At 36.6% G+C, this 22580-nt stretch overlaps 1 protein-coding gene across 2 annotated transcripts; it reads left to right on the top strand.

The window, feature by feature from the left end:
- Window positions 1–349: 349 nt before the first annotated feature.
- ACTR6 (actin related protein 6) lies at window positions 350–19878 on the top strand. 2 transcript variants are annotated; one of them, XM_005889591.2, is made up of 11 exons: window positions 350–497; window positions 4072–4189; window positions 4774–4842; window positions 5704–5827; window positions 6966–7101; window positions 7194–7250; window positions 9167–9265; window positions 9358–9436; window positions 14742–14913; window positions 16697–16835; window positions 19251–19878. In XM_005889591.2, the coding sequence occupies exons 1-11, from the start codon at window positions 430–432 to the stop codon at window positions 19378–19380; spliced, it is 1191 nt and encodes a 396-aa protein (XP_005889653.1). In that variant the 5' UTR covers window positions 350–429; the 3' UTR covers window positions 19381–19878. The 2 variants fall into 2 exon arrangements, with proteins under 2 accessions (XP_005889653.1, XP_070226388.1); XM_070370287.1 differs by lacking the exon at window positions 4774–4842.
- The last annotated feature ends 2702 nt before the right edge of the window (window positions 19879–22580 follow it).

The following is a 22580-nucleotide window of genomic DNA, read 5'->3' as shown; positions in this document are numbered from 1 at the left end:
ATGTATTCTTCAAAAGACGTCACTGAATAATACTATTCGAACACACAACCTTTCCTCCCAACCCTCCCACAGAGATGGTTCGTTACAGGCGTTATAAGAAACTTCCAAAAGCAACTCAAATCTACAAAAGTAAAGAACAATCACGCGTTGAAAGAAAAAAAACTTTAGCATTTTCTCTCTTATTGGATCTGGCCAAGAAGTAAAAACGTTTTAGGATAGGAAGGAAGTACGGCATGACTCTTGCGAGCAGGTAGGGCGGCTGTGCAAGCTCTGGTTTCCGGCGTCCTCGGTTGCTAAGGGAGACCGGAAGCGCCCGTGTGCTCCGTGGATGCAACCATAGAGTGCCGGAAGCAGTAACAACAGAGTGCTGGGAAAAGCGTGAGCAGAGGGGTCGGAAAAGAAGGCTGCGGAGACTTGGTTTACGCTGAAATGACGACGTTAGTGCTGGATAACGGAGCTTACAACGCCAAAATCGGTTACAGCCATGAAACTGTCTCGTAAGTGTTCGCTGCCCGCGAGGGACAAAGCATATATGCTTAGTAGTTACATGTGCTACGCTTCATTTTGGGACCTCTGTAAACTGCAAACGCCGCCGCGCAGCTCATACTCTGTTTGAGGATGCTCGGCTTGGAACTGGGTAGCTGGGAAGCTTTGAAGTGGGGCTTGGGTTACTAATTTTGGAATTTGTGGCCCGGAAGTGGGATGTGTGTTTAGTTTCGTAACAGGAAATAGCAAAGTAGGCTTCTAAGAAAGAGGTTCCCGAATGAGGGACCTGTACACAAGGTTTCTGAGCCGTCAGGAATCGCGGGCAACGTTTTGCGTGTATATGCATTTTTGCTGGGAAGCAGTTATGGCTTCCGTCAAATCCTCCACGGGTTTAATGCCCTCCGCCCCCACCCCAAGTGTAAAAACCACTGTGTCAGTGACTGAAGACTTTGAAGGCTTTGTGTTCAAGCCCTTCTAAGTGCTCTCTGACTGGCTTGGTTGATTTAGACTCATTTAAACAAAGCATCACTACGAACAAAGCTAGTGGAGGTGATGGAATTCCAGTTGAGCTAGTTCGAATCCTGAAAGATGATGCTGTGAGAGTGCTGCACTCAATATGCCAGCAAATTTGGAAAACTCAGCAGTGGCCACAGGACTGGAAAGGTCAGTTTTAATTCCAATCCCAAAGAAAGGCAATGCCAAAGAATGCTCAAACTACCGCACAGTTGCACTCATCTCACACGCTACTGAAGTAATGCTCAAAATTCTCCAAGCCAGGCTTCAGCAGTACGTGAACTGTGAACTTCCAGATGTTCAAGCTGGTTTTAGAAAAGGCAGAAGAATCAGAGATCAAATTGCCAACATGTGCTGGATCATCGAAAGAGCAAGAGAGTTCCAGAAAAACATCTATTTCTGCTGTATTGACTATGCCAAAGCCTTTGACTGTGTGGACCACGATAAACTGTGGAAAATTCCGAAAGAGATGGGAATACCAGACCACCTGACCTGCCTCTTGAGAAACCTGTATGCAGGTCAGGAAGCAACAGTTAGAACTGGACATGGAGCAACAGACTGGTTCCAAATAGGAAAAGGAGTACGTCAAGGCTGTATATTGTCACCCTGTTTATTTAACTTATATGCAGAGTACATCATGAGAAACCCCGGGCTGGAAGAAGCACAAGCTGGAATCAGGATTGCTGGGAGAAATATCAATAACCACAGATATGCAGATGACACCACCCGTATGGCAGAAAGTGAAGAGGAACTAAAAAGCCTCTTGATGAAAGTGAAAGAGGAGAGTGAAAAAGTTGGCTTAAAGCTCAACATTCAGAAAACGAAAATCATGGCATCTGGTCCCATCACTTCATGTCAGATAGATGGGGAAACAGTGGAAACAGTGTCAGACTTTATTTTTTGGAGCTCCAAAATCAGTGCAGATGGTGATTGCAGCCATGAAATTAAAAGACGCTTACTCCTTAGAAGGAAAGTTGTGACCAACCAAGATGGCATATTGAAAAGCAGAGATATTACTTTGCCAACAAAGGTCTGTCTAGTCAAGGCTATGGTTTTTCCAGTGGTCATGTATGGATGTGAGAGTTGGACTGTGAAGAAAGCTGAGCGCCGAAGAATTGATGCTTTTGAACTGTGGTGTTGGAGAAGACTCCTGAGAGTCCCTTGGACTGCAAGTCCATCCTAAGGGAGATCAGTCCCGGGTGTTCATTGGAGGACTGATGCTGAAGCTGAAACTCCAATTCTTTGGCCACCTCGTGTAAAGAGTTGACTCGTTGGAAAAGACTCTGATGCAGGAAGGGTTTGGGGGCAGGAGGAGAAGGGGACAACAGAGGATGAGGTGGCTGGATGGCATCACCGACTTGATGGACATGAATTTGGGTAAAGTCCAGGAGTTGGTGATGGAGAGGGAGGCCTGGCGTGCTGCGATTCACGGGGCCGCAAAGAGTCAGACTCGGCTCAGCGACTGAACTGAACTGAAACAAACGATACACTGGCATTCATAAACTACGTTTGAGTGAAGATTAAGCAAATTTAAAGACTTGCTTTTCCTGTAGCGTATTCACAGGGAACCCGGGGACTTTTTTTACTTCCTCCTTTGCTTTTTTTTTTTTAAACTGAGTAAAAATGTAAAATGTTGCAGTCTATTTCTGCAGTGTGTATTATTGTACTTACCTTTTAACAGCAAGTCTCTTATCATTTACTTAAGGACTACTTTAAAAGTCTTGATAAAAGTAGGTGCAGAATACTCAGACTTCTCTGGGGCTCAGACATTAAAGCATCTGCCTGCAATGAGGGAGACCTGGGTTGGATCCCTGGGTCAGGAAGGTCCCCTGGAGAAGGAAATGGCAATCCACTGCAGTACTCTTGCCTGGAAAGTCCCATGGGCCAAGGAGCCTCAGTATAGTGACAAAAGGGGTGGGGGGAAGAAGGAAGCTAATAAGCAAGGATAGTGCATTGACTAAAATAATATTATAGCCATAAGATTGACTACAATGCAGGGTTTAAAAATCATGTCCTGAAAGATTATACACTTTCACTGTATTATCTCAATTAATGCAAGGATTTTGATTGCCTTTAGTGCAAAGTAATCATCAGGCCATAGTGGCGTATTTGAGGGTGGCAAATTCTGCTCCTCCTCACTTTCTCTCTATCCCTCTCTCTCTCTCTCTCTTTCTATATATATATATATATATATGCGCACACAGACGCATACATACATATATGTGTAGATATGTATGATGGATAATGGCTCTAGTTTGTCTTCCTAACCAGATTGTAAGCTCATTGTGGGCAGCAACTATATTTAAAACTACCTCCTACTTCTGTACCCTATAGTATCTTGCAACTGAAGATCTTTGACTCCATGGAAACTTAGTTTTATGGTCAGATTTTTGAACTTGCTTTTTTTTTTTAAACTAGAATGGTATTAAGAGTTTTTTCCAGAAACTTTAACTTTAACTTTACTTCAGCCCCTCTTCACCTGTGTGCAGTGGCCGAATCAATGCCCACCTGTAATAATATCTTGAGGATTATTTGAGGAAGATAATGGGTCCAGTGTAGAACCTGATATATGGTGAAAGTGAAAGTCCCTCATTTCTGTCTGACTCTTTGCCTCCCCATGGACTATACAATCCATGGAATTCTCCAGGCCAGAATACTGGAGTGGGTAGCTGTTCTTTTCTCCAGGGGATCTTCCCAACCCAGGGATCCAACCCAGGTCTCCTGCATTGCAGGCAGGTGCTCTACCTGCTGAGCCACAAGGAAAGCCCAAGAATACTGGAGTGGGTAGCCTATCCCTTCTCCAGCGGATCTTTCTGATGGAGGAATGGGAACCGGAGTCTCCTGCATTGCAGGCAGATTTTTTACCAACTGAGTTATCAGGGAAGCCCTGGTATGTGGTAGAACATTTTAAAAAAAAAAAGTCATTTTTAAATATTTTGAAGACAGAATGAGAAACACTGGTTCGGGAAATTTTCATGTTCTTTCTTTTAGAAAGTAAAAGTGGTTGTTATGTAATTATATTTTTAAGAACTAAGTATTTAGGGAATAATTACATTATTTGTTTCTTTGTAGAGTTATTCCAAACTGTCAGTTCAGATCAAAAACAGCACGTCTTAAAACTTTTACTGCTAACCAGATAGATGAAATAAAGGACCCTTCTGGACTCTTTTATATTCTTCCTTTTCAAAAGGTAATCCAACTCTATGACATTTCTAGCATTAAGGACCTACATTTAAAGATAATTTGAAATGTATTGTAAGATTTTGTGTGTTTGAAAATATTTTTAGATCTCTGAGAAAGCGTTATTTAAAGTTGAATTAAGAGCTTATTAAAACCAAAAATTGAATTTAAATTGTCATGTTAAAAAATAGCCATGAATAATTATACCTCTATGAAAAAGAATCAACTATACTTCAATAAATAAAAATAAATGACCATAATTTAGTTACTGATTGTGGGTACTGAATTTTACTTGTTTATGTTAAAGCTAAATGAAATACAAACATTGAAGAAAATAAATATAGATGGGCATCCCTACATATTGATGTGTCTTTTGAGCCCTTTGATGTTTTGGTTATTGTTAATTTGTAATGTTTTGAATTTTTAAAAGAAGAAAAACATACCAATGTAATAGCTTTGAGATTCAACTAGTATTAGACTGGTAAAGAGAGAGTAATTAAGAGATAGTAATCAGTGATTTATAATGTATTGATCTGATTTTTTTTTAATTCTACAAATATTTTTGATAGTTAATTCATAAAACAAATTTTTTAGGGCTACTTGGTGAATTGGGATGTTCAAAGACAAGTTTGGGATTACCTTTTTGGAAAAGAAATGTATCAGGTAACAAGTTGGAGTATGTATTCAAATTTCTATTTCCATGTCTCATTCAAGTGAAAAATTAGAAGTTATATTTTAAGATTTATAAATTTTTGAATATTTCTTACAGTATTTAAGTCACTTAACCTACCGTGCTTAGCTTTGATTTTCTAAATAAGTGCAACTGCATAGAATTTCTATTGTGAAGTAGAATTTGAGGTTGAGAAGAGCTAATCTATATGAAACTTAAGATTAAAATTTTACTTAGATATCTACTATTCTTAGACCACTTTATAGTCTCATTTTCACAATAAAATTATTTTGCTCATATATCTGAATGTGTGAATGACGCAATGTTAGAATTTTGTGCTCTTAATATCTTTAGTGTGACTTTAGGTATCCTGAGAGAATGTTCAAATTTTAATGCTTCTTTAAGAGTATGTAGGAGAGAATTGTGTAAACATTAAATATCCCAAAGCTTCTCACCTTTTACCTTTTATTTTATACCTTTTAACTTTTAAAAACAAAATACCAGTTCCAGTGCTTGTAGTTGTATCATTCATTACTTTTGCATAATTATCTTTAAACAATTTGATGGTACCATTTTATCAGTGCTACCATTAAGAGAGTTAAATAATAGTCGAAGACCATGAATGCTGTAACCAGACTTCCCAAGTTCAGTCCTAAGTTTGTCATTAGTTATATGACCCTCGGTAACTCACTCAGCTCTTCTGTGTCTCAGTTTGCTCACCTTTCAAAAGGGGATAATAGTAAGACATGTCTACTAGGGCTATTGTGAGAATTAAATAGATTTATGTACATAAAGCAGATGTTTACAATTATAACTATAAAGCTACAAAACTGGGAATTTTTTTCCTCTTATAGGTTGACTTTTTAGACACTAATATTATTATCACAGAACCATATTTTAACTTCACTTCAATTCAAGAATCAATGAATGAAATCTTATTTGAAGAATACCAGTTTCAAGCAGTATTAAGAGTAAATGGTGAGTTAAAGTTCTGATTGAAATTGAGTTGTGTGAATATGAATAAATACTTTAAATCCAAGACTATTGAGTGACATTCTTTTAGATTTGATGAAATTTAAAACTAGATGAAGCCCTTGAGCTTATTAGTCTGACTTCTCTCGCTGTATCTTTTTAATATGGTATTTCTCCCTAATGAAGTTAACTAGCAACGTATTTCTAATCTCTGAAAGTTTATTTTTTCTGAGATAGTTGTCTTTTCTATCACTGATGTGTTTGCTATTCTTATTATTGTTTGAAATAATGTTAATAGCTCAGACTGCCAATATGAGGAAAAACAATCTATAAATACCATCTAGAAGTTAGTTTTTTAAAGGCTAGAATTAAATGACTGTACAAAGAAAGTATTCACCTGTTCAGCATGTAGCATTTAAGTCTGTATAAACAACAATATACTGTAATGGTTAGGAACATAATCTCTAGAACAGTGTTCTCAACCAAGAGTGATATTGCTCCTGGGGACGTTTAACAATGTCTGGAGACATTTTTCATTGTCACAACTGGGACGGTACTTCTTGCATCTAATGTGTAGAGGACCAAGATGCTGCTAAACAGTGCACAGTAAAGCCCCCAACGCTGGGCAAGTATCTGACCCACAATGTCAGTAGTGCTGAAGTTGAGAAAAACCGCTGTAGAGTCATACTGCTTACGTTTGATTCCTGGCTCTGTTATTTTCTAATCATGTGACCTTGGGCACATTATTAACGTCTCTGCTTCAGTTTCTACATCTGTAAAAATGGTATTGTTGTGAGGATTAAAACATACATACTCATGGAGTTTAGAATAGTGCCCAGCATGTAATAAATGCTCAGCAAAATTATTTGCTATTAAAATAATTACTATAAGTTGTGAAGTAAATATTTACCTTCAAAGTTGATCACAAAGTTTTTATCATTTTCCACAAAAATATCATGTTTTAATGTTTAAATATCTGACAGAATTAGTAATGTTATTTTAGATTAACTTTTTTTTTTTACAAAGGAAAATTTCTGTCTTTCTGTTTGCTTTAGTTTGCTGCTTTTCTTTACTTCTTGTTTTAAATTAGTTGTACTTTTATTCAGTGTGTTTATTTTTTCTTTATCTTTTGTTTTCTTAATAGCTGGGGCTCTCAGCGCACACAGGTATTTCCGAGATAATCCTTCCGAGTTATGCTGTATCATTGTAGATAGTGGATATTCCTTTACACATATAGTTCCTTACTGTAGAAGTAAGAAGAAAAAAGAAGCAATTATTCGGTGAGTTGCATTCAATTTTCATCTTATTTCTTATAATAAAACTGGATGAAATTTGTGATAAACTGAACTAAATTTGAATTCTTCCTTTTTAGGATAAATGTGGGAGGAAAACTCCTAACCAATCATCTAAAAGAAATCATATCTTACAGGTAATACTTAGCTTTGATTCTATGGGAAGATGAGATGCTGGGGGTGAAATTTTTAAAGTAATTTAAAATTATTCCTTGCCTTTAGTTCTAATTTCAGGTGACAGTTCTGAATTATTGCTTTAAAGACTGTATTACGTAGATACTAGGTTGGCCAAAAAGTTCATTTGGGTTTTTCTGTAACACCTTATGGAAGAACTTACATGAGCTTTTTTTTTTTTTTTTAACTTTACAATATTGTATTGGTTTTGCCAAATATCGAAATGAGTCCTCCACAGGTATACATGTGTTCCCCATCCTGAACCCTCCCCCCTCTTCCCTCCCCATACCATCCCTCTGGGTCGTCCCAGTGCACCAGCCCCAAGCATCCAGTATAGTGCATCGAACCTGGACTGGCAACTCATTTCATATATGATATTATACGTATTTCAATGCCATTCTCCCATATCATCCCACCCTCTCCGTCTCCCACAGAGTCCAAAAGACTGTTCTATACATCAGTGTCTCTTTTGCTGTCTCGTATACAGGGTTATTGTTACCATCTTTCTAAATTCCATATATATGCGTTAGTATACTATATTGGTGTTTTTCTTTCTGGCTTCCTTCACTCTGTATAATAGGCTCCAGTTTCATTCACTTCATTAGAACTAATTCAAGTGTATTCTTTTTAATGGCTGAGTAATACTCTATTGTGTATATATACCACAGCTTTCTTATCCATTCATCTGCTGATGGACATCTAGGTTGCTTCCATGTCCTGGCTATTGTAAACAGTGCTGCGATGAACATTGGGGTACATGTATCTCTTTCAATTCTGCTTTCCTCAGTGTGTATGCCCAGCAGTGGGATTGCTGGATCATAAGGCAGTTCTATTTCCAGTTTTTTAAGGAATCTCCACACTGTTCTCCATAGTGGCTGTACTAGTTTGCCTTCCCACCAATAGTGTAAGAGGGTTCCCTTTTCTCCATAGCCTCTCCAGCAAGAACTTACATGAACTTTTTGACCAATTCAGTAAATACCAATGATGTTTAAGTTAAAAAGCTTTCTGACATATGAAATGGTAGTGTCCACAAAAAAGACACTTCCAATTTCTCGGGAGTTTAATACATTAATAATATTTTAAAATTGCAAATGTACGTATACCTTGTAAAACATTTTACAGTGCATATAAGGATATAAGGGTCTAAAAAGAAAATAAATCTCTGCTTCCCTTTTCCACTTCTCTTGTCAGTTCTCCATACACAGTACAATACTTGAACTTTATTTATCTTTTATCCTTTTTTAATCTCTAAAAGCCTTAATAATGTGCACTGCCATGTATAAAACAATAGCTAGTAGGAATACTTTATAGTACAGGGAGCTCAGCTCAGTGCTCTGTAATGACCTAGAGGGACAGGATGTTGGGGTGGGTGTGGGAGGGAGGTCCAGGGGGGAGGGTCTATATGTATACATATAGCTGGTTCACTTTGTTATATAACAGAAACTAACACAACATTGTAAAGCAACTATACTCCCCCTGCCCCAAAGGAAAATATATAGATAGATACGTTTCTGGATTAGCTGGTATTAGTTGACTGTCCACTATTAAAAGATTAGAATTAGTGTACTTAATCACCTCCCAAGGAGGGCATAGCAACCCACTCCAGTATTCTTGCCTGGAGAATACCCATGGACAGAGGAGATCGGTGGGCTACCGTCCATGGGATTGCAAAGAGTTAGACATGACTGAGTGACTAAGCACAACTTAAATAAGATAATGGAATGGGTATTCCATAAAGTTAAAAATATTTTACACATTCAAAAATTTAATACTTTTTAAAGATCAGTTACCTGGACATTTAATTCCAAAAAAATACTTTCAATGATAAGTTGCATGTAAATTTTTTTCATTTCACATTACCATTTTTATTTCTGTTTAGGCAGTTACACGTTATGGATGAAACACATGTGATTAATCAAGTGAAAGAAGATGTATGCTATGTGTCTCAGGATTTTTATAGAGACATGGATATTGCCAAGTATGTATAACGGTAGCCTAAGAATTGGAAAGTTGATTCTTTAATGTTAAGCATAGTTAAAATACTTCATAAGTCTCTATTTTGTTTTCCAGGTTGAAAGGAGAAGAAAATACAGTAATGGTAGACTATGTTTTGCCTGACTTTAGTACAATTAAAAAGGGCTTTTGTAAGGTAATTTTTAAAAAAATTATGTATTAGCATGAAGTTAATTTATAATGTATTCGTTTCAGGTGTATAATAAGTGATTCAGTTATACATTATTCTTTTTAAGTGTTTGCTCTCTGTTATTACAGAATATAAAGTAGAGTTCCCTGTGCTATACAGTAGGTTCTTATTATTTATTTTATATATATTGTGCATGGATGTATACTTAGTTGCTTCATTTATGTCCAACTCTTTGTGACCCCAGGACTGTAGCCTCCTAGATTCCTCTGTCCTTGGGATTCTCCAGGCAAGACTACTCGGATGGGTAGCCATTCCCTTTTCCAAGGGATTTCCCTGACCCAGTGATTGAACCCGAGTGACCTGCGTTGCAGGCAAACTGTATACTGTCTAAGCCACCAGGGAAGCCCGTAGTAACTCCATGGACTGTAGCCCGCCAGGCTTCTCTGTTCATGGAATTTTCTAGGCAAGAGTATTGGAGTGGATAGCCGTTCCCTTCTCCAGGGGATCTTCCTGACCCAGGGATTGAACCTGAATCTTACGTTGCAGGCAGATTCTTGACCATCTGAGCCACCTATAGAAGTGTATATTAATTCCAGTGTCCTAATTTATCCTTCTCCCCACCTTTCTCTTTTGATAACCATAAGTTTGTTTTCTAAATCTATAATGTAAGGTAATTTTTAAGTTTTTCTTCAAGCGACCACTGAGGTTTGATGGAATGTCAGAGTTGTTGATGATAGCCTTCTTGCCTGTTGGCCATTTCTGTAGACACCAGAGTATGAATGATTAATTAATATTTGTATTAAATTTATTTAGAAAAAGAACTATCCACTGTGATAGCTTATGGGACAAATTTGGAGATAAACTAACTTTACCTATATTATGGTTTACCCATTTCTGTTTTCTTAAGAATTAGTGTAAGTCCAGTTAAAAGTAGATTATTTGCCTGTTGTGAATGTTATTGACACAGCAGACCCAGGGCTGTGGTATCAGATGGTAGTTGAAAAGATCAAAATCCAGTGCACTTTGAAAATGTTGAGTAGGGTTTATCTTGGATGTCAAAACAATATAATCTCTCCCTATCTTTGATCAGCTCAGTTTTATGTTTGGGTAAATGTGAAGTTTGCCCTTACAGTTACTGGTTTGGTGAGGACTTTTAGAAGTTAAAAGTCTTTGGTCAGAAACCTAAGCACGCAGAAATATTTTCACGAGACATTTATGGTAATATTCATTGCAGTATACATTGAGTGAAAAATTGGAAAGAGCCTAAATACTCACTAATGGAAGAAGAATACATTTTTATTTATTCATATTATAAGTGAAAGTGTGAAGTCACTCAGTCGTGTCCGACTCTGCGACCCCATGGACTGTATGTAGCCCACCAGGTTCCACCATCCATGGGATTTTCCAGGCAAGAATACTGGAGTTGTTTGCCATTTCCTTCTCCAGGAGATCTTCCCGACCCAGGGATTGAACCTGGGTCTCCCACATGGTAGGCATTGTAGGCAAACACTTTACCGTCTGAGCCACCAGGGAGGATCCTCATGTTATAAAATAAGCAGTAAAAGTATAATAAGAGGTATGTGATCATCATGGATAAATCTCAGAAATGTATTTCTGTTTAGAAGACTGTATACCATTTCAGGATATGTAGAATAATTCTTTATATGTGGGCATTTATAAAAATGAAGTAAAAGTATAAAAACTGTGTGTGTGAATGATAACACCACATTTAAAATGGGAGTGTTAACTGTGAAGTTATGTTAAACTGACTGATGGATACATATAAAAATTATACAATTTTTATACTTATTTTTATGCCTGAAATTTAAAAAATAATTTTTTTGGCCAGATTTTTAAGGTGAAATACAAATCAGAATTCATAGAAGGCTACCCAAGTCCTTATAGAATCAGTATCATCCTATAATGTCCTTAGAAATAGATCCTTGTGGAAGGACCGAGGCTGACTTTAAGAAGTGAGAATTATGACAGATTATGAAATCTAGTTATCTGGACATGAACTGGGAAGAGGAACTGGAAGCCTGAATCCCACAAAGAATATGGAAGATGTATTTATTCTTTATAAGACAAGGAAAACTGCCCCAAACATATAGATAGCAGGCCTCTTTCTCATCAGGCATGTTTGATCATCCTCATACAACTATAGCTGTTTAAAGCAGTCCAGTGATAAACACCTTATAGAGAATTTACAGCACTCTGAACTTAAGATGATAAAGTAATCGATATTTCTACCAGGATGGACCCTGAACAATGGACCCTATGTCTCTAAACCTGACTGAAAATCACCTGGGCCACTTGAAGAACAATTGATATCCATGTTCTTTGTTCCTGTACCTGGAAATATTTAGTATCTAAGTTCGGAAACTTAAACTCTAAAAGAGAAAAAAGTCTCTTCCAGGTGATTGGACTATTAGCTAGGCTTGGAAATCTTTCTCTTCTGTAAAACGTAGTTCTCTCCTGCCCTACAAATGACAGCTTACCAGTTTATTGGACATTATCTGCTGAACTCTGCCAGTTTCCTTCCCAAATCATAAGCCTTGATTTCTCGGCACTGCAGCGTACATAGCAAGCTAGTAGAGGTGTGTTGGTTCCATCAATTGACTGTTGTATTGCTTCTCATCAGAGGAAAAAGGCAAAAGCCACATTGTACTGTTTGCTGCTCTTTTATTGACTTTTGGCCTTGTGATCAGAATCTTGGTATGACTGCACTTCCATGGACTCCTTGTTACATGTACACTTTAATATCAATTGAGTGGACATAGTTGGACTGGACTTTTACCAGATGATGGAATGTTACCTCAAATGTCTGTTTAAAAAATAACAGTTTAATTTCTACTTTGCCAATTAATATTAAAATGTATATTTCACTACATGTTAAATTGTGTACATCGTAATAATTTTTAAGGTTTGGAAATGACTATATTCTGTATATGTTAGGATTACTCCTAAAATGTATCTTTGTAAATTTAATACTTGATTAACTTTTTTTCATTATTGCCTGAAAATCAAAATCTTTGATGAAAACTGATAAAATATGTTTGAAATTAGAAAAGCCATACCGTATAAAATGAAAGAGAATTTGTTTCAGTCTTTATACTTAGAATGTTGTTAAAACTTAGACCTTGATTGTCGATTCAAGAATATGTTTAAATACTCAGGAAAAAGTTACAACCTTGATTTTCTAGTGTTGACAGTAATAATGATGAGGTCTGTAATATTGTTACTGATTACAGCTGATAGAAATTCCAGTTTTATTCTTTAACAGAAAGAGAATGCCTACTAAAGTGTAATGAATGCTTTACTGACCTTAATTGAAAAAATTAACAGTTACTTAATAGTTACCAGTTGCCACTTTTAAACATTTTTTTCATGCTACCAGAATGAAATTTATAAGGACCGTACAATCAATCATGGCCTGCATTAACTAAAATAGCAACTCCTAGCAGCCCTTTTAAATTTCTTCATCTATGTCTAAAACAAAAATCATTTTGGAATTGTACTCTTAGAAACAGAAACTGCTTGTAGTTCCAGATTACATATTAACAATGACTTCAGAGCTAACATTCAGCAAGGATTTCTACTTCTGGCTCTTTCCCCTAGTTAGTTATTTGACCCTAAGTCAGTCATTTGATCTTCTGTAAAATTAGGAGTGTGGACTAGAAAACTTCTTTTTTGTCAAATGAAATTCTCCATATCTGTATCTGTCTCAAATTATTTTGAGTGTTGACAAGATGAGTTATATCCTGTACACTCAAACCAATATCATTTTTAAATGAATTTGTAAATTTATAAGAAGTATTTTCCATTCTTCAGATAAAGAATGCGTTATCTGTGAAGAAATAATATTCTTCTCTTTGCCAGTGCAGCAGTAGTTTAACTGGGTAAAAAATGATGTGTAATTTTCCTTGTTCTTCCTAGAGTATTGTGAATTTATTGTAGTTTTTAGGATATTTTTATTTAAAAATAATGTTTCAAATGAGAAATTTCCAAATGATAGCAATCAGAATCATTCACATCCAGGTTAGGAGTAGCAGTGTAGTGCATGCGTGCTAAGTTGCTTCAGTTGTGTCCAACTCTTTGCAACCCCATGGACTGTAGCCTGCCAGGCTCCTCTGTCCATGGGATTCTTCAGGCAAGAATACTGGAGTGGGTTGCCATGCCCTCCTCCAGGAGATCTTCCTGACCCAGGGATTGAACCTGGTCTCTTATGGAATGTAGTAGGAGGAAATACTGTCTGTTTTGGGGTTATTAGGTGAATGATCTTGAGCAAGTCACATAACCTTGCCTAGCCCAGTTGGATCATTAATAAAAGGAAAATATGCCTGCCTTACTGGGTTATATGAGAATTCAGAGTGATAATGTATGAAAAACGCCTAAAGAAAATTCGACATTGTTGGCTTGCATGCTATATTGGGTAGTGAATTTGTGATGGTGAACAATATGGACAACAAAGGATAATAGAGGATGATTACTGGAGGGACCTTTTATTTGGGAGGCAGAAAAAGCCTCTCTTGAGAAAGCTGAAACCTGAACAGAGAATGGATGACTGATTACATTGAGGAATCTGTTACAGTCTTTATATACTTTACTGTCCAACAGCAAATTAATATTTCTCTTCATACATTTTAAATAATTTTATATTTATGTAAAGGAATTGGATATAGTCAGTTACAGGTAAAAATGCATATATGAGTCAAATGAAGTTTATGTCTTTAACCATCTAGAAGAGCTGATGATTCTTAGTACAGTTGAGAGGAACCATTATTTTAATGATGTAGAATGTTATAAAAGGAAATTATTTTTTTCCTGGGCCCTTCAGGAATTACAGCTCACAGAGTTGAATGGGTTAGCAGAAAATAAATAACAGAAGAATTTCAGTGATAAAGTCCATTTATTTGCCTAAATCATTTGGTAACTGATTTTTGAATAGAGATTGAATGCATAATAAAAAAAATTTTATGTATGTTCTTCTTTAGAAAGTGGATTCACTCTGCTATTACAGATAGATTATGAAATTCCTTCTGCTCTATTATCCTTTTCTTTCTTTGTTTTAAAATGTGTGGAATAAAGCCAGCACATCTTTGGGGGAATAGCTGCATTAAGAGTAAATAATCACTTAATTGTGTGGTTTAGGTAACAGGAAAGAAGACCGCATTTTTCTAACTTTGGAGACTCCTGAAACTTCCAAGAATATGGTTAATATATTGGTATTTCATAGTATTAAGATTACTAAATGTTATTTCTTATATGAGCTAGATAATGTAGCGTACTTTTCATCTTATTTTTCTTTAAGCCAAGAGAAGAGATGGTGTTAAGTGGAAAATACAAATCTGGGGAACAAATTCTTCGTTTGGCCAATGAGAGATTCGCTGTTCCAGAAATACTCTTCAATCCTTCTGATATAGGCATTCAAGAAATGGGGATTCCAGAAGCTATTGTCTATTCAATTCAGAACTTACCTGAAGGTACATTAATAAATTAATGAGGAATAATGATATCCTTGTTGCTCAGCTGGTAAAGAATCCGCCTGCAGTGCGGGAGACCTGGGTTCGATCCCTGAGTTGGGAAGATCCCCTGGAGAACAGAAAGGCTACCCACTCCAGTATTGTGGCCTAGAGAATTCCACGGACTATATATATAGTCCATGGGGTTGCAAAGAGTCAGACACAGCTGAGTGACTTTCATACAATGATATTTTTTAAAAATTATAAGCTCTCTGAATCCTAAGAAGTCAACTGTTTCTTTTGAATAATTTGAACAAATGGCTACTTTATTTGCAGAGACTTGAGATCCAGTAATGTACTTGAATGATTCTTTATTGGTCCCAGATGATAAATTTGATATAAGTATTTATGGTCTATTTAAACTTAAAGTAATTCATCTCTTTAAGAGTATTAAATTGCTATATCCCTTTTAGAAAAGTTTTAAGCCAAATTTGCACAGAACAGAAATTTATAATTTAACAATTTAATGGTTTTTAGTTTTTGATGAGAGTGGTTTATTCGTTCTGTTATATTTAGATTAATATACTGGAAGTTAGGGGGTTTTTTTTTTTTGGAAGTTAGTTTTATTGAAATTAAAGTATGGTGCTTCACAGAGTTGTCTGGGTTCTCTTGAAGCATGATTTAATGAAATGATGTTCTAGAGTTTTGGAGTACTTTTATACTTTGAAAATGTCTCCCTTCTTCTTAAGGAACAATTTAGGCATTGTAAAAAATCTTGCACGTGCAATGCCCTTTCCTCTCATTAAAAAAAAAGAAGAAGAAAAAGAAAGATAATGCCATTACCTTAATATAGCTTCTCCAGTATATCTTTTCAACCCAGGGATCAAACCCAGGTCCCCCACATTGCAGACAGATTTTTTACCATCTGAGCCATAAATAGCCAGTTGTTTTAATACAGCTATTTTACAGCTGCTGCTGCTGCTGCTAAGTCGCTTCAGTCGTGTCCGACTCTATGCGACCCCATAGATGACAGCCCACCAGGCTCCCCCGTCCCTGGGATTCTCCAGGCAAGAACACAGGAGTGGGTTGCCATTTCCTTCTCCAATGCATGAAAGTGAAAGGTGAAAGTGAAGTCACTCAGTCATGTCCGACTCTTAGCGACCCCGTGGACTGAAGCCTACCAGGCTCCTCCATCCATGGGATTTTCCAGGCAAGAGTACTGGAGTGGTGTGCCATTGCCTTCTCCGATTTTACAGCTATTTTCATATTAATATTTCATCATGTTGATTTCTCATTTTATATAAACAGTATTTTTCACTATCATTTGTATTACACAGTAAGTATGTGTGTCTCAGTGAGATAACATGGAAACTTGAATTCTCAAGTTAAAAATGGACCTCCCTTTTATCTTTACACCAGCTAACCATCTCAGCCTACATAAAGACCTCTTCGATTTTATGGAAGAACAGTTGTAATTTTCATATGTCTGGTACTAGAATTTTACTCATTTACATAAAGCTTATGTGTATATGTAATAAATTGCTAGTAGTTCAACCTCTTCACTTTTGCCTTTTAAAGATTTATGAGGTCATATTTCTGTTTAATGTATTTATTTGTATAAATGATAATCTCATTACAACATCTTATAATTTATATGGTGGTTAAAAAAAAAAGTGGTTTCCCAACTAGTAACTTGAATTCCTAATTGCTTTTACCTAAGCCCACTTCCCTGTTTCTCCAGAAAGATAAGTAAACAGATTTTCTAATGTCTCTTTTCTCTCTCTTTTTTTATCTCTTTTAAAAGAAATGCAGCCACATTTTTTTAAGAACATCGTTTTGACAGGAGGAAATTCCCTTTTCCCAGGATTTAGGGATCGAGTTTACTCGGAAGTTCGATGTCTCACTCCAACAGATTACGATGTTTCTGTTGTGCTGCCTGAAAAGTAAGTCTTGGCTTATATAGAAACAAATCCTGGAAGTTAGTTTGTAGATAAAAGAGGTCTACAGGCAGACTTTAGTTTAAAGCCTACTACTTCTACCATGTTGGTAGGTTTATTTCACCTTTGGGATGCTCATTTTTCTTTTCTCAAAAATTGAAATGACAAACCTTACATTTAAGTGGATTAAAATGGGGTGAAATATGTAAAGTACTGACCATCATGTTTAGTAAATAACAGGTGCTCAGTTAATAGAAGATCATTTCCCTGTGTCAGTCCTCATTCCTAAGAAATTTTTATAGACAAAGCAGTTAGGTTATTATCTATTTGATTTCTCTGAGCTGTCATTTTTTGAGAGTTTCTATCAAGAATACAAATACGAGGATTTAACCAATAAGATAAATTATGTCAACTGATAAGTTGTTTTAGAATAATTTAAAATATTTAAAATAAACTTTTATATTTAAGTAGTCTTTTTTTTAAAAAATTCAAAGCTATTTCACATGTACCCCGTATCCTGATTTATGAGAAAAAGCAGATAATTAAGGTCGAATTTTAGAGCTGTCAGAAAGGCTTACAGATCTGTCTAGTTCTATGTACTTACTTTCTAAATAAACAAGGGCTGGTGAGTTAACAAAGGCCTTGAAAGTGAGAGTGAAGTCCCTCAGTCGTGTCCAACTCTTTGCGAACCCATGGACTGTAGCCTATCAGGCTTCTCCGTCCATGGGATTTTCCAGGCAAGAATGCTGGAGTGGGGTGCCATTTCCTTCTCCAGGGGATCTTCCCAACCCAGGAATCGAACCCAGGTCTCCCACATTGCAGGCAGACTCTTTACCATCTGAGCCACCAGGGAAGTTAATTGCAGTAGCCAGACTAAAATTTAGTTCTCTTTAATTGGAGGCAGGAGTTCTCACCAAATTCCAGTAATCCCCACTCACTGCTCCACTGTAGCAGAGTTGAAAACAAGACCCCACACACCTGATGTGGGCCGCAAGGCACGTGGGATCTTAGTTTTCCAACCAGGGATTGAACCCCCATCCCCTGCATCATCGCAGAGAATCTTAACCACTGGACTGCCAGGGAAGTCCCCCACATACCTGATTTTTAATTTTAGAATTTTATTTTAAAGCTAAAGTGGAGTTTTTTTTAAATCAATAGCAGTTAATAGAAGGCCCTCATCTGGTCACTTAATTTGATAGCCATCAGATAAAAGAATAAACAACCATTAGATGTTGGAATGATTTTTATCAGCATTAATGTTCATATACTCTTTTGATTATGAAGTATATTGACTTTTTATCCTGAATTTTAAAATGCAAGTCATGAACACACATTATGGATATGAAAAGAGAAATAGTTTTTATTCTTTTATCCATCACATCTTTTTTGCACATCTTTACAGATAGATCTAGATACAGATTTAGTTTTTTTAAGGTTAGGAAATTCAGTAAATACAATAAGGGAAATTTTCTGTATCATTTTTCAGATTTAAAATTGAACTAGGGGAGAGGAATGGTAGAATTACACAAAGTGTAACCAGTATAATCTTGGTTGTACATAAATTGAAAGTCTGATGTGCTCTGTTTACTTGGTGCCCTTCCCAGCCGTGTAACAGGTTTGTCCTGCACCGTGCTTACTTTTTTTTTTTCTTCCTCTTATTACCCCCTCCCCTGTACTGCACTGTGTTTTCTAAATGTCTCATTTATTAGAGGGAACAAAGTATAGGAGCAAAAGCACAGACTGTGAAAACAACTCCAAGTTGAATCCTTGTTTCAGTCTTAAGCTCTTTGAACCTCATTTTCCAGATATATAAAGTGAGTTTATAATAGCAGTTCGTCAGTTGTAGGGTGAATTGATGAGATGATATATCTTTGCCTCATATAAAAGTTAGACTCAGATATATTCCAGTTTTTCTTTTTATGCATTTTTGATCTTTTGTTTGTATTCTTGATTTTTCTTAGAAGATCTGTAAATTCAGAGCACAGGGAAAAATTAAGGAAGATCTATTTGTAGTGGTAACCAAGTTTCCTTTCTTTATGAGTTTCTTTACTTCTTTGAAAGTGAAAAGTGAAAGTTAATCACTGTTTGCAACCTGATGGACTATATAGCCCTCCAGGCTTCCCTGTTCACAGAATTTTCCAGGCAAGAGTACTGGAGTGGGTTGCTATTTCCTTCTCCAGGGGATTTTCTTCTCCAAGATATTGGACTGAACCCAATCTCCTGCATTGCAGGCAGATTCTTTACCATTTGAGCCACCAGGGAAGCCCCTCCTCTGAAGTTTATACCTGTTTTCACACTTGAAATGATTTTCTGTTAAATCAAGTTGGGTAAAGATTGCCACATTTTAGTTACTGATTAATGTTTCTGGCGTTTCAGTTCTGTAAAATCATCTGAGTTCATTTATTTTACCTTTATTTTTAGCCCTATTACTTATGCCTGGGAAGGTGGAAAATTGATATCAGAGAATGATGATTTTGAAGATATGGTGGTAACAAGAGAAGATTATGAAGAAAATGGACATAGCATCTGTGAAGAGAAATTTGATATTTAAGAAACATTTCTGAAAGTTCTGACTTACTATGACAAAGGTTTAATTTTCAGCGTTCTTTTTAAAGGAAGTTAAGGACCTGTGTTAGCTTTCATCCTGAGATAACATCTTGAACTTATGTAAATACTTTGATCCATGGCTAATTTTCAAAGGTTTCTTAGCTAGGTTAGTAAGTAAACTGTAACTCACCCCATATTTTCATTTAGGAGCTAGTCTTATTCTAACAATGCTTATGCTGTTTCTGAGAGTAAGTTATCTTTCATTAAAAGATGAAAAAGTGAGTGTAATTTAAGTTTAATTCTTTATAGCCAAAAACACAAACTTAACTGTCTCACTACTCAGGTTTCCTTAGAAGATAGTTTTGTGTGACGGACTCAGAATTGACCAGTGTGTGTTCATCATTTCCCTTCCCCAGTGGAGATACAATTTCTCTCTTTTAGAAAAGTATTTTATTTTTAACTTGTCATTTTTATTTATATATACTAAAGTTGGAAAAACTAATCTATGTTTGTATCATGTTTATTTTTTACTTGGCGTTAGTATGAAAAGATGACAATATAAACCAATTTAGTCGAGTGTTTTTGATCACTACCATGTTTCAGAAGTGTACTATTTCACTCATAAAAACACTATACCATTTTTTGTTTATTTTTCTCATATACCATTTTTCAGGATGAAATTCTTATGTCATTGGGCTCCTGAATCAAATTCCTACCAGTCTGTCTACCTTAGCTAAAATCTTGTGCCTACCCCATGGCTTCAGGGATTTTAACAGCCTAGAGTGAAAGAAGATAATTTTTCAAAGGAAAATTAAGATAAAGAGACAGATGCTGGGCAGGGTGAAAGAACTGTCCACTACAGTTACACTTGGATTATATGGATGGTCCCTGACTCAACAGAAGGTTCGACTTAATGATTTTTTGACTCTACAATGGTGCAAAAGCAGTATGCATTTAGTAGAGACTGTTCTTCAAATTTTGCAGATTTATTTATTTATTTTTGGCTGTACTGGGTCTTTGTTGCTTTATGTGGGCTCTTTCTGATTTTGGCGAGCAGGAGCTACTCTTCACTGCAGTGCATGGACCTCTGATTGCTGTGGCTTCTCTTGTTGCAGAGCACAGGCTCTAGGCGCACAGGTTACAGAAGTGTGACAGTTGGACTCAGTAGTTGTGGCACTCAGCTTTAGTTGCTCTGCACATGTGGGATCTCGCTGGGCCAGGGTTTGAAGCTGTGCCCTCTGCATTAGCAGATAGGTTCTTAACCACTAGACCACCAGGAAGGCCCCTGTTCTTCGAATTTTGGATTTTGATCTTTTCCCGACCTAGTGATATGTGGTATGTTACTTTCTTGTGATGCTGGGCAGCATTTGGGCACATGAGTATTCATTATATTAGAATCTTATCTCATAGTTTTCAAGTCTCTGATCCACTAGTTCAAACTTGAGCCGTCATCGCCAGCCGTATCTTCATGCAAATTGAACAACCAGAAATGTTGCTGTCAGTTCTGCTCTGGCGTCATTTCCCTTCCCCAGTGCAGGTTAGGCTTGTTCAGTGGCATGCCGTGTCAAGTGGAAGTGCTCTATACAGGACTGGACTCCGGATGGACAAGTTAATCACAAGAGCTCACACTTAGAGCATTTATTCTTACTATACTGTTTACCTTTCTCTCAACCCACATCTGACCAAAGAGAAAAAATTAGGCCTATTTTAAGAATGGATTATGCATGGTGTGGCTGGCAGTAGCCAGAAGTGGAGTGCTGGCAAAGATTAAAAGTTGAACTATCACACCCACAAATAAAGAGTTGCCTCATAGTATCACTGGTCACAGAGTTAAGTGACAGAGTTGATCTGCAACAGCAGCTTTTTGGTTTTTATGTTCAAAAACCTTTTTAGCACATAAGCAATTAGACAGAAAAGAGGTCTCAAGAATGGCTTTCACATTAAAAAGAATGAAATGCCATTTGCAGCAACATATATGAACCTAGAGATTGTCATACTGAGTTGAACTAAATTGGACAGAGAAGGAGAAATGTAGTGTGACATCCTTTATATGTGGAATCTAAAAAGAAATGATACAAATGAACTCACAAAGCAAACAGACTCAGAGAGGGAACTTACAGTTGCGGATTTGGGGGAAGGGATAGTTTGAGAGTTTGGGATGGACATGTACACACTGCTATATTTAAAATGGATAACCAACAAAGACCTACTGTATAGCACATGGAACTCTTCTCAGTGTTACGTGGCAGCCTCAGTGGGAGGAGAGTTTAGGGAGAATGGATACATGGACATACGTGGCTGAGCCCCTTTGCTGTTCACCTGAAACTATCACAACATTGTTAATCAGCTATACCCTAATACAAAATAAATACAAAATTTAGAAAGGAATGGTTTTCAGTCTTGAACATTCTTTTTAATTAATTAATTTTTTATTTTTAGCTGCGCTGGGTCTTTATTGCTGTACATGGGCTTTCTCTAGTTGTGGCAAGCAGGGGCTACTCTCTAGTTGCAGTGTGTGAACTTCTCATTGTGGTGGCTTCTCTTTTTTCTTTTTCTAATTTATTTTAAATTGGTGGATAACTGCTCTACAGAGCTTCTCTTGCTGCAGAGCACAAGCTGTACGGTGCATGGGCTTCAGTAGTTGTGGTTCACAGGCTTAACTTCCTCGCTACACGTGGAATCTTCCCAGACCAGGGATCGAAACCATGTTCCCTACACTGGCAGGCAGATTCTTAACCACTGGACTGCCAGGGAAGTCCACTGAACATTCTTTATGTATGTAAATTCTGTGAGATAGAATTTTTATCTCAACATTTATTTCTCCAAGTTAAATAATATTTACCTGAATAGGACCTAAAAATGTGAATAAGAAATCTAAGAAGTGTTAAGCAGGATGAATCATGATGTTAATTGTCATGAACATAACTTACTGAATATTCTAATAGGAGATAAGCTTTTCAGTGATTGGAAATGGACTTTATTTATACAGGGAAGAAAAACTTTGTCCCTACATTGCTCAAAAAGGTTTAGCCTAAAATTGAATGACAGTACCCTTGGGAATTTGCTTTAAGCCTGATAAACTGTATGGAGCTGACACTAGGTGGAGTAGCTGGGATAGGAATTTCTCTTTAGGAATTAATGCCCCAGAACCTTCAAAACCATTCAGTAAAAATCATTTTACTTTGTAAACAAGTTTAATTGAAC

Source organism: Bos mutus, chromosome 5 (genome assembly GCF_027580195.1).
Source record: "Bos mutus isolate GX-2022 chromosome 5, NWIPB_WYAK_1.1, whole genome shotgun sequence".
Taxonomy (NCBI): Eukaryota; Metazoa; Chordata; class Mammalia; order Artiodactyla; family Bovidae; genus Bos; species Bos mutus.
This window is presented reverse-complemented; position numbering and strand designations above follow the sequence as displayed.

Coding starts and splice junctions, on each gene's coding strand:
- ACTR6 (XM_005889591.2), top strand. CDS start 430: ATGACGACGTTAGTGCTGGATAACGGAGCTTACAACGCCAAAATCGGT. Junction 4,190..4,773: donor ATATTCTTCCTTTTCAAAAG/GTAATCCAACTC, acceptor CAAATTTTTTAG/GGCTACTTGGTGAATTGGGA. Junction 7,102..7,193: donor AAAAAAGAAGCAATTATTCG/GTGAGTTGCATT, acceptor CTTCCTTTTTAG/GATAAATGTGGGAGGAAAAC.